The 12,646-nt window shown below is 52.7% G+C and overlaps 1 protein-coding gene across 1 annotated transcript in view; it reads right to left on the bottom strand.

The window, feature by feature from the left end:
* The window catches only part of ADAMTS14 (ADAM metallopeptidase with thrombospondin type 1 motif 14), a 36,477-nt gene extending 25,359 nt beyond the window's left edge, over nt 1-11,118 (bottom strand). Inside the window, exons 1-4 of the mRNA XM_075154155.1 lie at nt 11,046-11,118; nt 10,253-10,674; nt 3,330-3,486; nt 1,885-2,081 (exon numbers count right to left, since the gene is read on the bottom strand). Coding sequence (XP_075010256.1) covers nt 1,885-2,081; nt 3,330-3,486; nt 10,253-10,674; nt 11,046-11,118 — 849 coding nt within the window. The remainder of the gene's footprint in view (nt 1-1,884; nt 2,082-3,329; nt 3,487-10,252; nt 10,675-11,045) is intronic.
* Between the last annotated feature and the right edge of the window lie 1,528 nt (nt 11,119-12,646).

Genomic DNA, 12,646 nt, shown 5'->3' with positions numbered 1-12,646 from the left:
TGGGATTAATGTTCAGTTGTGTGGTCCCAGCACGCTCCTCCCCGCCAAGCCCCGGCACCCTCCTCTCTCTCCCCTCTGCCATCCAGGCCAGAAAGCATTTTTTTTTTTTTTTTCCTGCTGAATCGGGTATTTTAAGGCAATCCGAGCCGGTAAGGAAACGAGGCGGCGCCAAGGGAAGAGGAGGCAGACGGAGGTCATGGCAAAGCTGGAAAGAAAACGCACTAAAAACCAGAAAGAAAGAAGGGGAAGGGGGTGGGGGAAGAATGTATAGAAGGCAATAATACTTGGGGGAAGTATTTGTTGCATGCGTTATCCTGGGGTTTTTTCCCCCCCGCTTTTATTGATGCTGCTTTTTTCCCCCCTTTATTTAATTCATTAAAGTCTCCAGCGCCGCCTTTATTTGAATAGACAGCGGTCCTCCCTTCTCCCAGCCCAGCATCCCACGCATTCACTCCCTGAAAAGTCCTGCCCGCGGGGTAGAAACCATGAAATGCGCCTGAACGCCAACCTTTTGATTAGAGCTGACAATCCCCAGGCGCTCAAACCGTCCGTCCCCCCCGGATCGGAAAGGAAAAATGACATCATCTCCGACCCCCGTAACGTGGGAAGAGCCCCGGGTCAGAAGGGGGAACCCTGCGGCTTCCCCCTCGCAGAAGGATTTAATAAATAAAGGGGAGAAACTTTCAGAGAGTGAATTTAAGCGATGCTGAGAGCATCCTCCCACGAGCATCGGGATAACGCACCGGAGAATAAAACGTTGCAATGAAGGCTTTTGGTTGTAAAAATTTGCTTTTTAAAACCAACATCTTCTCTATTTGGGATCGGCCACGCTACGCTTGGCCTCTAATCCCGCAAACCCTTACCCCTTATGTCAATAATTTCCCCTTCGTTACTGGCAATATGGCTCTGAGCCTGCCTGCCAGGGCAGAAATAATGCCCAAACAAGCAAACAACCAACCAAAAAGCAAAGGCATCTTCATAGCTCGGTTATTTTTGAGCTGGCTGCGCCTTTCAAACACTTTCCATCACCATGCAAAAGAGTACTTAAATAAAAATAAATAAATCGAGGCGAGGATAAAGCACGGAAAACAAAACAAAAATGGGAGAGCGCACGAAAGAGATCTTTGAACGCTGACCCGATTTGCAGACATTCAGGTGCCGGCGGAGCGAACCTCCCGCAAGATGACTAGCTGAATAAATATTGATCCTTCCACATCTCTCAGGACTTGGGGAATACATACATTTTTATCTTAAAAAGGAAAGAAAAGTGGTGTAGGCTGCCCTGTGCCACCGGGTGAGGAGAGGTGCAGAAGTTGGGCTGCTGTAAAGCTGCTATAATCTCCTTTTCAAACACATCTGGCTAATCCTCACGGTGCACAGGTTTTCCAAGGAACGTGAAAAAACTTCTGAAAATCTATAAATGTCTTCCCCCCCCATCAACAAATAATATTCAAAATAAATAATAAACATCATAATTACAGAATAAATAATAAATATCATCATTTCAAATTAAATAATAAATATCATCATTTCAAATTAAATAATTCTCTTTCCTAGCATTGGCTGAGATTTCAGCCACGAGGAGGAGATGGTCTTGGCCAGGAGAAACAGAAGATGCTCTTGGACTCGGGTGACAGACAGTGACGGCAATCAACACGCCTCCCCCTGCCATCGGCCAGGGGAACGTGACGGAGATGAACTTTGCTTTCCATCGCTCCAATTGCCACAGCTATGAAATGCTGTTCCAGAGAAGGAACAGCCCTTCCTGCAGCACTTTTCCCCCCCCAACCTGTTTTTTTTTCCAGGATAACGGATTTGCAGCATCGGAAGAGCAGTAAGCAAGGGAGGCGTGGGAGCCATCGGCCCCCCAAAGCCAAACCTTACTATGTTCATGAGGGTGAGGACGTAGTTCTGGACGTGCTCCTTCCCGTGGAAGCGTACAACCGAGTCGTCCACCGCCAACAAGACCTCGATGTTGTAGTCGTCCTTCCTGGCATGGCGTCTCTTGCGCTCCGCGTCCCTCAGCCGCTCCGTCATCAGCTCCAGGGAGTTGGGGAGATCGCCCACCCGCACGCCGGGCGCTGAGCGAGGCACGGGGGACAGAAAAAGAAACAGCCATTGAGGTGACCTGACACCGTGGTGACACGCCAAAAAATTATACATGAAGCAGGAAAAATAGATAGGATATTTAACTCCAACCAGGTGGCTGATCCAACTCGCTCGATGGTGGAGAACTGGCTCTGAATTGGGAGCACCAGCACTAAAAGACACAGCTCTGCGATGATGGTCCTACACTGTCCGTGGGGTGGTGGTGGGACCCCTGGGGAGGTGGTGGATAGCTGGGGAGGACGCGTGCCACGCTGGGGGCTGCTCTTTAAGAGCAGATAGCTGCAGCCAGAGCATCCTCCACCCCTCGTGGCATCCTCCACTCCATCACCCAGCAGTGCCTTCAAAGCTCGCAATTGCAATTCCGTTAGCGATCCTACAAAAGCAACGAGCACGCCCTGGAAAACTTTTAAACTTTTTTTTAAAAATCAGGGAGCTGATTACGTTGCCACAAGAGGTGAATAAACACCGGGGAAGGCTAATGCCTCTGCGTAAATATAAATAATAGGTTTATAGAGTGTTTTTGCACAACGTTGACCCCACGCTTGTAAACACTTCTGGGTGCGCTCGGCTTTGTGCGGGTGAGAGGGGAAGTCAGCAGGCGATTTATGCGCGCGGAGTGCAGCGCACGGCTAAGTGATGCTATTAAAAAAAAAGGAAAAAAGCACGTTTTTCTAGGCAAAGAACAAGGAAAAAAAAAGGACAAGGCACCAGAAAAGTAAAATGAATTATGAACGCTGGGAAAAAGAAGAGCTTCTAACAGCTGTTAAAAAGTCAAATAACGCCACATTTCACAATGTATAGGTGATTAAAACAAGACTGCGGCACCTACATCTCCTAGCCGTGGTTGGCAGCCAAGTCGGACCAAGTCCGGCTCCTCCTGACCCGTTTGCTCACGAGTCCCGACTCTGCTTCCCACCCCAAGCCCAACGTGATCATCCATGGGCCTGATCACACCCATCTAGGAGATTCCTCCTCTTTGAAGAAGAGGAAGGATAACTCACATATAAGTCATCCAATTTTAACCAAATTTGGAAGAATTCCAAAGTTCCCAGCATTTTCTTTCCTTTCTTCTCGCTGATGACCCAACTGGCAGTTAAAGCCAGCCTGAAGCCGTAGGGCGAGACGTACGAGCCAGAGGGCAAGAGGAAGGAGAAATCCTCCCCCCGCAAGAAATAGTTATTATCAATTGCTGGGAAAGACGAGATTGCAGCAGCCCTCACCTTCGGGGTGGAGGTCCTGGCGGGGCTCGGTGCCGTCCTGCCGGATGGCCGACCGGCGGTACACCACGTGGGCCCGCCCGTGCTCCTCCGTCTCCTGCTGCCCCCTCTCCAGGGGCTCGATGAAGAACTCGTTGCTGTCTGTCCGAATCAGGCCAGCCTGGACTCCACAAAGAAATAAAGAAAAGGGAAAAAAAAGGTGTGTTTTTATAGACGCGTACGTGTACGTACACACTCAATGTACTCATCAAAGATTGATGCAGAGCATGCATGAATGCAAGGGGAAAAAGCATCCCAATTAAACCGGTGTCTTGTCTCCATGACACTGGGATGGATCCATTACCATGCTCGTGTATGATGACCCTTAATTTCTCCTGAAGATGGGGAAAAAAAAAAAAAAAAAAAAAAGGGGGGGAAAAACCAACCAACTGAAAAAAAAGACTCGCCACGATTCAACTTATGTCTTTATACGGCTAGGAAACGCCGCTCCTTCTCATCAGCGAGCAGTTTTTCTGCCTAACCCTGCGCATCAGGGGATACAGGCTGCAGGGGCTCCCACGCCACCTCGCCTCCCTGCACCCTCCCCATCCTCATCCCCATCCCCATCCCCACGGTGCCGGGGAGGAAATCAGCCATTTCACCGACGCGACTAACTGCAGTCGCAGCGAGAAGGAAGGAAAAAGAAACCATCGCCCTTGCCCCGTGAAGTGCTTGGGAATTAACGCAGGGGAATCCCTTCAGAGGAGAAGCTGGAAAACGTTACGACTCCACCTCCCAAAGAAGAGGAAGATGAATGAGAGGGCAAACATCGCTGGAAATGTTGTCTTGGCTACCGACCTGCTCCTAATTAACCACCAAATCCCCCTTGACATCAGCCCGAGCACTCAGACCCCGCAGCGCCGGCCGGCTCGGACCTCGGGCAAGCAAACGGATCGCCAGGATTTGGCTTCCATCCCGCCGGCAGCCCCCCCCAGCCCGGCATTTTTCACAGCTCCCTCCGCCGCGCACGCGCGCGCTCCTTCCTCCGGCGCTGCCCGCTGCTGCCTGCTGTTGAATAGCTGCCTGGAAAGTGCAGGCAGAACATATGGATCTGTTCTTATAGCAAAGGCTTCGCCAGCATGTACCTACTGGAGTCCTCATCAGGGCTGGGGTATTGGAACTGTTTTCATCAAATCAAATAAAATAAAAATAAAATACATATATATATTTTGCGCAGAGCGGTACGAAGACGTGAGCTGGGCTCTGTAAACGGCCAGGCAAAGCTGGGGCTCTTCCAAGCCCGCCTGGGTCATTGGATCCCCTTCGCATTCACGTCCCGTTGCCTTCACCGTGGCATCAGCCAACCTGGCTCTGTTAGACTTCATCAAATTTCCTGCTCCACTTGGGTTTTATTAGCTGCTTAACTCCTCTGGAAAGCAGGTTTTTGGCTGGTTTTGTTTTACCTCCTTCCCGAGGAATCTAAGTACGGGCAGTCGTGCTAGGATCAACTTGCCTGACACACGTATCTCAGGTCCTTCCCGCAGGAGATGTTCAGGTCACCAGGGCAGGACCCTCTCACCAGGGCTTGTCCCACCACCCCCAGCCAAGGAGATGAAGGTCACAGCCAGGTTCAACCAAAAGCCTGGAGCACCAGGCAAGGCGGTGGTGATGAGGCAGAGATCAAGCCAGGGAGGCAACCCACAGGTCAGGTCCAGTGATGGTTGGGCAAGTCCATGATGATGGGGCAGGTCTGAGCCGTTGTCCTTTGTTATATGATACGAGAAGGTGGGCATCCATTGCTTAACACAAAAATGAGTAGCTACGAAGGGCAGAGCGCTGGGTACCTGACACAGGCATCACAAACACGCTTGGATTTTATACGCATGAATTACGCTGATGATTTCCCACCAACTAACGTGCACGCCGCTACAAATTTGGGCTGGAGTGGCACTCCTGCTACCCGAAAGCGCCCGGCGCGGTACCCCTGCCAGCATCCTATTTTAGCCCGGCGGCAGAAGAAGCAACCCCTGCCCCAGGAGGAGGTCTGCTGGGACCTTCTACCCCCTCGCAGCCCTGCCACGGGGCGTTTCACCCGGGACGAGGCACCCCAAAGCCGGTTTATGGGTTTACGGCGAAAGCGGGGACTTGCTGAGTCAGGTGGCCGGAGGAAAGCCGTGCCGCCGCAAGGCTGGATTAAAATATGAAAGAGCCTGGTCCCGAGCCACAGCCCACTTGGGTTTGCGTTGCTCTACAGCTGGTGACTAATTATCTACGGCTCAAGAAATAAAGCAGCCTAGACTTTCTCGCCCGTTCTTTCTCCCCAAGGCGGGATGCAACGCGCTGCTGACTCCAGCGGCAAAGCGGATCCCGCAAGGACTTGCGTGCACATCTGATCCGAGCAGCCTACTAAATGAAAACAGAAACCGCAGCAGTCACCTTGGCACTTACCAAAATAAAAAAAAAACCCAACCCAAAAACACCATTGCAAGAGGCATGCACGAACCTGCTCGGTCTTAAAAAGGAGCAGCTCGGGTTGTATTTCAGCATTTTGGGAAGGTTGTAACCATAGGGAGGCAGCAAGAGAGCCACCCAAATAAGCTCTCCTTGGGCTCTCGCCAAGAGATCGATCCCATCCTCAAGGATCGATTTGCCATGTGCTTCCCACCCCCAATTTTATTTGGTTTAATAATACCAAATCAAATGAAATCTGGCACGGTGGGACTACCGTTACTGATATTTCTAACATGAGACGTTGTCTGCAGTTCTCGGTGAAGGCAATTCCCAAACTAGAAAATGCCCCTTTGAAGACAATTCCGCTGGAAAGAGGGAAAATATACTTTTTTTTTTTTGTCTTTTCAGGAAAACACCAAACTCGCTTCTGCCAGCTCGCAGAGGGTGAAGTCTCTTTTCCAGCCCCCCTCTGTCTCCCCTCTATGGGAGAGAGGAACTGGCCCCGCTAAGGGGGACCCCCCCAGCACCCCTCCATCACCGCTGCATAAAAAGCTCCAACTCCCACAGGAATTCAGGAAATTCTGACACTTCAACACAGCTGAAATGTGGAAAAATTAATAAAGCCGCTCCGCTCAGCCAGAGAAGCAAACAGTGCCGAGGAGGGGGAAATCCAGCTGCGTGCACAGTATGTATTTTTCCTACGCGATTCACACTTAATTTGGACAAAAAGTCCCAGAAAGGCGGGCTGTGTGTGAACGCAGGCACCGTCGCTAGCCACCGCTCCCCTTTCATCCAGAGATTGCCCGGCGAGGGCATCGGGGGGATCTGCAGAGGAGTCCTGCCCCGCGCGGACCTGGACCACAGCTGGCAGCAGCACGGCGCGCGTGGCACCGGGGCACGGTCCAGAGGTGCTGCGTCGTTATTTTGGTACCTCTCAGGCTTTGTAACCCATCTAACACAACCCTCTGTGTTCCTTGACTGCTTTTCCCTGCTCTTCGTGCCAAGGCAGGAGATTTTTGGGATGTCTACAGCCAGGGAGCTGCTCCAGCTGGGCTTTGCCAGGTGACCCAAGCCAGGATTCAAACGTAGCTCCTGGTGGGGTGAGGGCACGGAGACACGCTCAGTGCTAACTGATTAATTCGGTTTTCAGCCCAAATAGGGCTTGGTTTTCATCTCATTGCCAAAAATTAGGGTTATCACATGGGAGAAAGTCTTCATACCCACGTCAAAACCAAACCAGCTGAGGACAGTGGGACCTATGTAACCAAAGGGACATCTCACCCTCCGGGCATTTAAACCGGCACCTTTTTTCTTCCCGAAATTAACCCTACAGTTCATAGGAGCTGCAAGGAAAATCCTGGAAGACAAATCCATACTTTTGGCACGGGGGCATCGTTACGGGGACTGTTTCTCCCTTCGTTCCCTATTAATTACTGTTCCTGAGGGCTTTTGTGCTCTGCTTATCTGCTGTCACCCAGCCGGAGCAGGCCAGGGCGACAGGGATGGAAAATGCTGGCTCTACAGTCTGCAGCACATTGGCCTTTGGTGCAAATAACCCCGGAGAGCAGCGGGGAAAAGTCAGCCAGGGAAAGCAAATACGGTGCCTACAGACGATAATTCTTCACCCATCTCTGCAACCAGCAAGGCACGAAGAAGCAAGGTCGACCACAGGCGTGGAAAGATGGGATGCCTTCGCTGCAGCGAGATGTGTCTGCCGGGGGGGAGATTTCTGACTAATGCTACTTTACCAGTTAGGAATTTGGTGGCTTGGATCAGCTTTGAAATTATGTTATGGACGACAGCATCTTCCCACCCTGGTATGAGACACCCTTGAAAAAAAAAAAAAAAAAAGGCCGGGTTTTCACGCGTGGATGCCCGCAGCAAGTAACTGATGTGGAAGGTGCCACGGGTTTGGCATCTGTGAAAAAAATCAGCTCACTTCCATGGCTAAATATGCATTTAGGAAAGACTTCATCTGTATTCTCTTTTTCAAGAACTGGGGCATTTTTTCCCTCATTATTTATAATCTCAGTCTCCGTTTACACACAGCGTCATCTCTTGTGTACACAGCCTTCGTCCGCAGCATCCCAGAACGCTTCCTCTGACCAGAAACGAGCTGCCAAGCGCGGTCCTGCGCCTCCCACGCACGCTATACTGGGAGGCAAAAGCCGCAATCTCCTTTTGAAGCTCCAGAAAAAGTCCACAGCAATTCCAGGGTACGTACATACCGAAGAGCAACCAAGCTACCTACAGCCGCTGCTCCCCACGTTAAGTCAGTCCCTACCTAGCACGATGTTAGCAACAGTCCCCGCCACGTACATCCCTCCCAGATGCTCTGCTGCTTCTCTGCTCTGTCCTCCTGACCTCTTCCCCCAGCCTGCAATCGCCACATGTGCTTCGCCGGATGATGGGAAATTGCTGCTTGAGGCCAGGGCATTTATTTGTTGGCCACGGAGCAATAAATACATTGCAGGAAGAAAAAAAAAAAAAAAAAAAAAGGATTTTTTTTTTTCCCTCCTTCCCTAGCGCTGCTGGAGCTCTACATGAAGAAATAAAACATCTGCGAGACAACCCATCAGCAACCACGATGCTAACACCGTGTCCCAGGATAGCTTCGGAAATGGGAGCGCACCAAAACCGCCCTGCAGAAGCCCTCGGCGTTTGCAAACCGCCGAAGCCGCGTGCATCAGCACAACGTGGCTCGGCTAATCCCACCCCGCACGGCCGCAGCAAAGCCCCCGCAGAGCTGCATCGGGGGTTAATGAAGGTAAAGAGGGATGAAGCAAGCGCCCTGAGCTGCTGATCCTGGGGGAAGAGCCACTTCTTCCTTGCCATGAGCTTAAAAGCGTGGCTTTGGGGGTACCACGGATGGCAAGACAGGTATGGCTGCGTAAATCCACATGCAAAAGCATCCTGCAGTACAAGCTACATCCTAAACCGGCATCGCTGCTACCACCTGCGGGCAAGGCATGGCTGGAACAAGGGCAAAAATAAGAACAACAACCTGAGAAGGTGTGCAAGGGGTTGAGATGGGAAAACTTGGGGCTAAAGCTTAGAAAAGCCTCAAAAAGTTAAACTAAAGCCTACTTGAGAGGGACCCTAAGAGCAGAGCAGCCTCCGGGGAAGAGAAACCCCCTACCATCATCCTCGCTGCTTCCCGGCTGCGGTGGGACACGGACTCAGCTTCCAGCATCCCTTTGCTGGTGATACCAGCGGGAATTATATCTGCAATGCGACCTGCACGCTTAAAAAATAGGTTTTCATTCCAGACACAGCACTACTAGTTGCTTGCTGGAGTTGTAGGAAATATCTTTAAAGCTTTCAAGCCTGCCCAAATTCGCCAGCCCCAACGCGATGCATGGCATGAAGAAATTTCTGCAAATTCACAGCTTCATCTGATTCCAAAGAAGATGCTTCAAAAGGTGTGGATTATGTGCTAAAATTGGTGGCAAAAAAAAATAAACTACTATATGTAGGCAAAATATGTATTTCTAGCTGTGCTGCTCTGTCATTTCTGCTTGTATAGTAACACCAGGCGCTATATAAAAAGAAAGGAATGCCAAATTGTTTGTGCTAGCAGCCAAAATTGGCTAAGGAACTCCCAGAATAAAACAACCAAAAAAGAAATATAAAAAAAAAAAAAAAGAAAAATAAGATGTTTACTCCAACCCAGGAGTAACGTAAGTAGTACCAGGAGAAAACAGCAAACGCTGCCACCTAAAACAAGAATTAAATTGGCTCAAAGGAAATCGGAAGGGCAATGGGCCAAAGGTATAATAAAAAAAAGAAGAAATTCCTGAAGTGTATCAAAGGTAGGAAACCCACGGGCAGACCTGACGCCGGGGATAAGGAGGTAACAGAGCCATTTAAGTAATTAAAGCGCTGCAGCAGTAAGTTACCGATGCTGAACTGTGCTCACCCTGCACACAGAAAGCCAAAAAGGCTCGGAGCACGTCAGCTATTATTAAAAAAAAAAAAAAGAGGTCCTTCCCAAAAAAGATGCTTAGCAGGAGCAAGACTGCATGCTAACAGTGATTTCAGGTGCTCGAGCTCACTCAGCCTCATTTAAGAGGTGGGAAATGCAGAGAAAAAGTTCCCAAAGCGGTCCCCAGGTAAAACACGAGTGAGCGGGGATGAAGCAGCATCACCGGCAGCGTGGGGACCCGTCCCGGCAGCAGGGCAGAGCCCGCAGGCGTAACGGCATCCGACATGGTCCACGTCTGCAGCTCAGGCGTGGGACAGGCAATTTTTTCAATAAATAACTATTGCTGCACATATAGCAGAAGGACGGAGCGCTCACACGTGTAGTACCCTGCCCTGCTTACGCCACAAGCCACGTGGGGAAAGGGAACCCGCAGCAGCCAGCCGGTAAAGGGCAGTGTACGGTGCAATCACCCAAAAATCAGGTTTCAGGACACCGCGATCCTCCTCTTAAGAGAAAACCACCCCAAAACACGGGCAGCGCACACGAACCACCCCGCCGGCCTCAAGCTCACCAGTCCGTCGCAGTTGCTGATGGCCACGGCGGCGCCGGGCATGCCGGAGATGTCACCGGTGAAAAGGCACCGCTGCTGGAGGGGTTCCCGGAAAAGCACCTCAAAATCCTCCTGCCATTCGGCCACGGCACCCGGTGGCACCAGCCGCCGGTTGGGCCTCAGCCGGAGGTGCAGCTCCTTCCCGAAAACCGTGACGTTGAAGTAGAGCAAGCGGCCGCCGGCCCCGCGACGCTGGGGGGACTCATCCAGGGGGCTGCGGGGGACGCGGTGGCGGGACGGGCGCGGGGCTGGGGGACAGGCGGCTTTGCCGATCCCCGCCACGGCGTCGCCAGACACCACGTGCGAGAGGAAGCGACCCCGGCAATCGGCGCTGAAGGGGACGATCACACCATACTCGCTGAGTTTGCCGGACAGGAGGAGCTCTGCGGAGACAAGACGGAGGGCAAGGGCTTGGCGACGGGCATGGAGCATCCCGGGATTTGGGTGGCCCACCCAACTTTGGCGAGCCCCTCCGGAGCTCGATAAGCCCAACAACTGCTTTTCCCTCTCAATGCTCCGGCTTTGTAGTTTTAACCGGGCGCATCAAACATAGCAGAATAAACTCGGGCTGACGTGCCCCTCGCACGCCAAGCACGCCAACTATTTCTCACCCAGCCTCCATCTCCCCCAAATTCCCACCGAAACCAACCTCCCCCCCCGCCCCGGCGGCAACCCTCTCCTTTCTCCCCTTCCTCCGGGGCGCAAGCCACCTGTCAAAGCACCCCCAAACCCCCCCCCGGGGCAGGGGCCGTACCTGGGGCGCTGCCGGCGGCCAGGCAGCCGTGCAGGGGGACGAGGCAGGAGAGAACCAGCCGCAGATAATCCATTTGGGGCCGGCGGCGAGGCGCGGCGGGATGCGGGGCGGGCGGGATGCGGGGCGGGCCGGCGCCCGGTACCCGCCTCCCCCCGCCGCCGCCGCCGGGGCCGGGGCCGGGGCCGGGGCCGCTCCCGCCGCCGCCGCCGCCGCCGCCGCCTCCGGTGGGGGGGGGTGGGGGGGGGGCGGGCCGGGCGGTGGCGCGCTGCGCGGCCGCGGCCCCCGTGCGCGGCGTGGGGCGGGCCGGGGGCAGGGTCTGCGCGAAGGGGTGGGAGTTAGGGTGGTTGTTTTTTGTTGGGTTTTTTTTTAATTATTTTTCTTAAATTTTTTAATTTTTTTTTTTAATTTTTCAATTTTTTTTTTCCCCCTTTACTTTTTCTTATTAAAAATAAAAAGTTCTCGGGCTGGCGTTTGGATGGTTCTTTTCTCGGAGATTAAAAAAAAAAAAAAAAAAAAGCCTTTTCGGGCAGCCCGCTCCCTCCCTCCTTCCCTCCCCCGCCCCGCGGCCGCTCGGCTCCAGCCCTGCCCGAACAAAGGCGAGGCGCGGCGGGAGCCGCAGGGGCAGCCGGACCCCCCCCCCCATCCCCTCCCTGCCCTGGGCTTCTCCCCAAAAACCAACCCTGGCCCCACGCTGGAGCGCAGAAGGAGCTCCCATAGGGAAAGCCAAATCGTCTCCCAGCACTTAAACCGCAGCCGCCTCATGAGGTGTGGGTAAACATCCTGTGCAGAAACATCGGGGATGATCTTCGTTTTACCCTTCCTCTCTGTTTTTCGGAAGAGATTTGATGGGAGAAGGCGCTTGCCTTCTGTTTCTGGATGCCGTGGTTGCCGGCTTTCCAAGGATGACCACCAAAGAGCATCGCCAAAGCTTTGCGGCTGGGAGCCGCACAATTCGGAACGTGCTGCGCTTCGGCAGGCGCCTCGCTACCACCCTTACGAGGGGCAAATAAATTAGGTAAAAAAATAAACAGAATTGCAAAAAATCCAACGCCACGCTTATTTTCGGTGCAGAAGAGACCCACCACGTGAATGCTTAAAGCCCAGGGCAGAGGACGGGCGGCCACCAAAGCCCTCTAGAGCAGGGCCTCTCAGCATCTCTTGCCCAAACCTCGCCTGCGTCCACACAAAGGACCGTGCCTTCTGGTACCATTTGCATTTGCTGGGTCCAGCTATTTTTTTTCTTCTGAACCTCATTCTGGACGGGACTTTAAGGCCAGCTCCAGGGAGGGGGCTGTGCTGCGGCACCAGTAATACCAGTTGTGCTGGTTGTGCATGGATTATACTTACCTGGGGCCTCAGGGGCAGTTTGGGTTACGCTCAGCGAGGCAAAGCCTGGCCTAAGAGGTAATCCCTGCCTTGAAGACCTTGTCATCTAAGCCACCACAGGAGCCAGAGCGCAATGGGGAAGGCGAGCAGGGAGAAACAACATGCCAGGCTGCAAACTTGACATCAGCTCTACCATTAGGATTATTATTTTGGATCCCCTTGGTAGGACCTCCGTTGGAGCTTTGCTCGCAGCCCAGCAGCCCATTGATGCCAGG

The sequence above is a fragment of the Calonectris borealis genome, chromosome 7 (assembly GCF_964195595.1).
Source record: "Calonectris borealis chromosome 7, bCalBor7.hap1.2, whole genome shotgun sequence".
NCBI lineage: Eukaryota > Metazoa > Chordata > Aves > Procellariiformes > Procellariidae > Calonectris > Calonectris borealis.
Note: the sequence above shows the minus strand (reverse complement) of the source record. Positions and strands in the feature narration are given on the sequence as shown.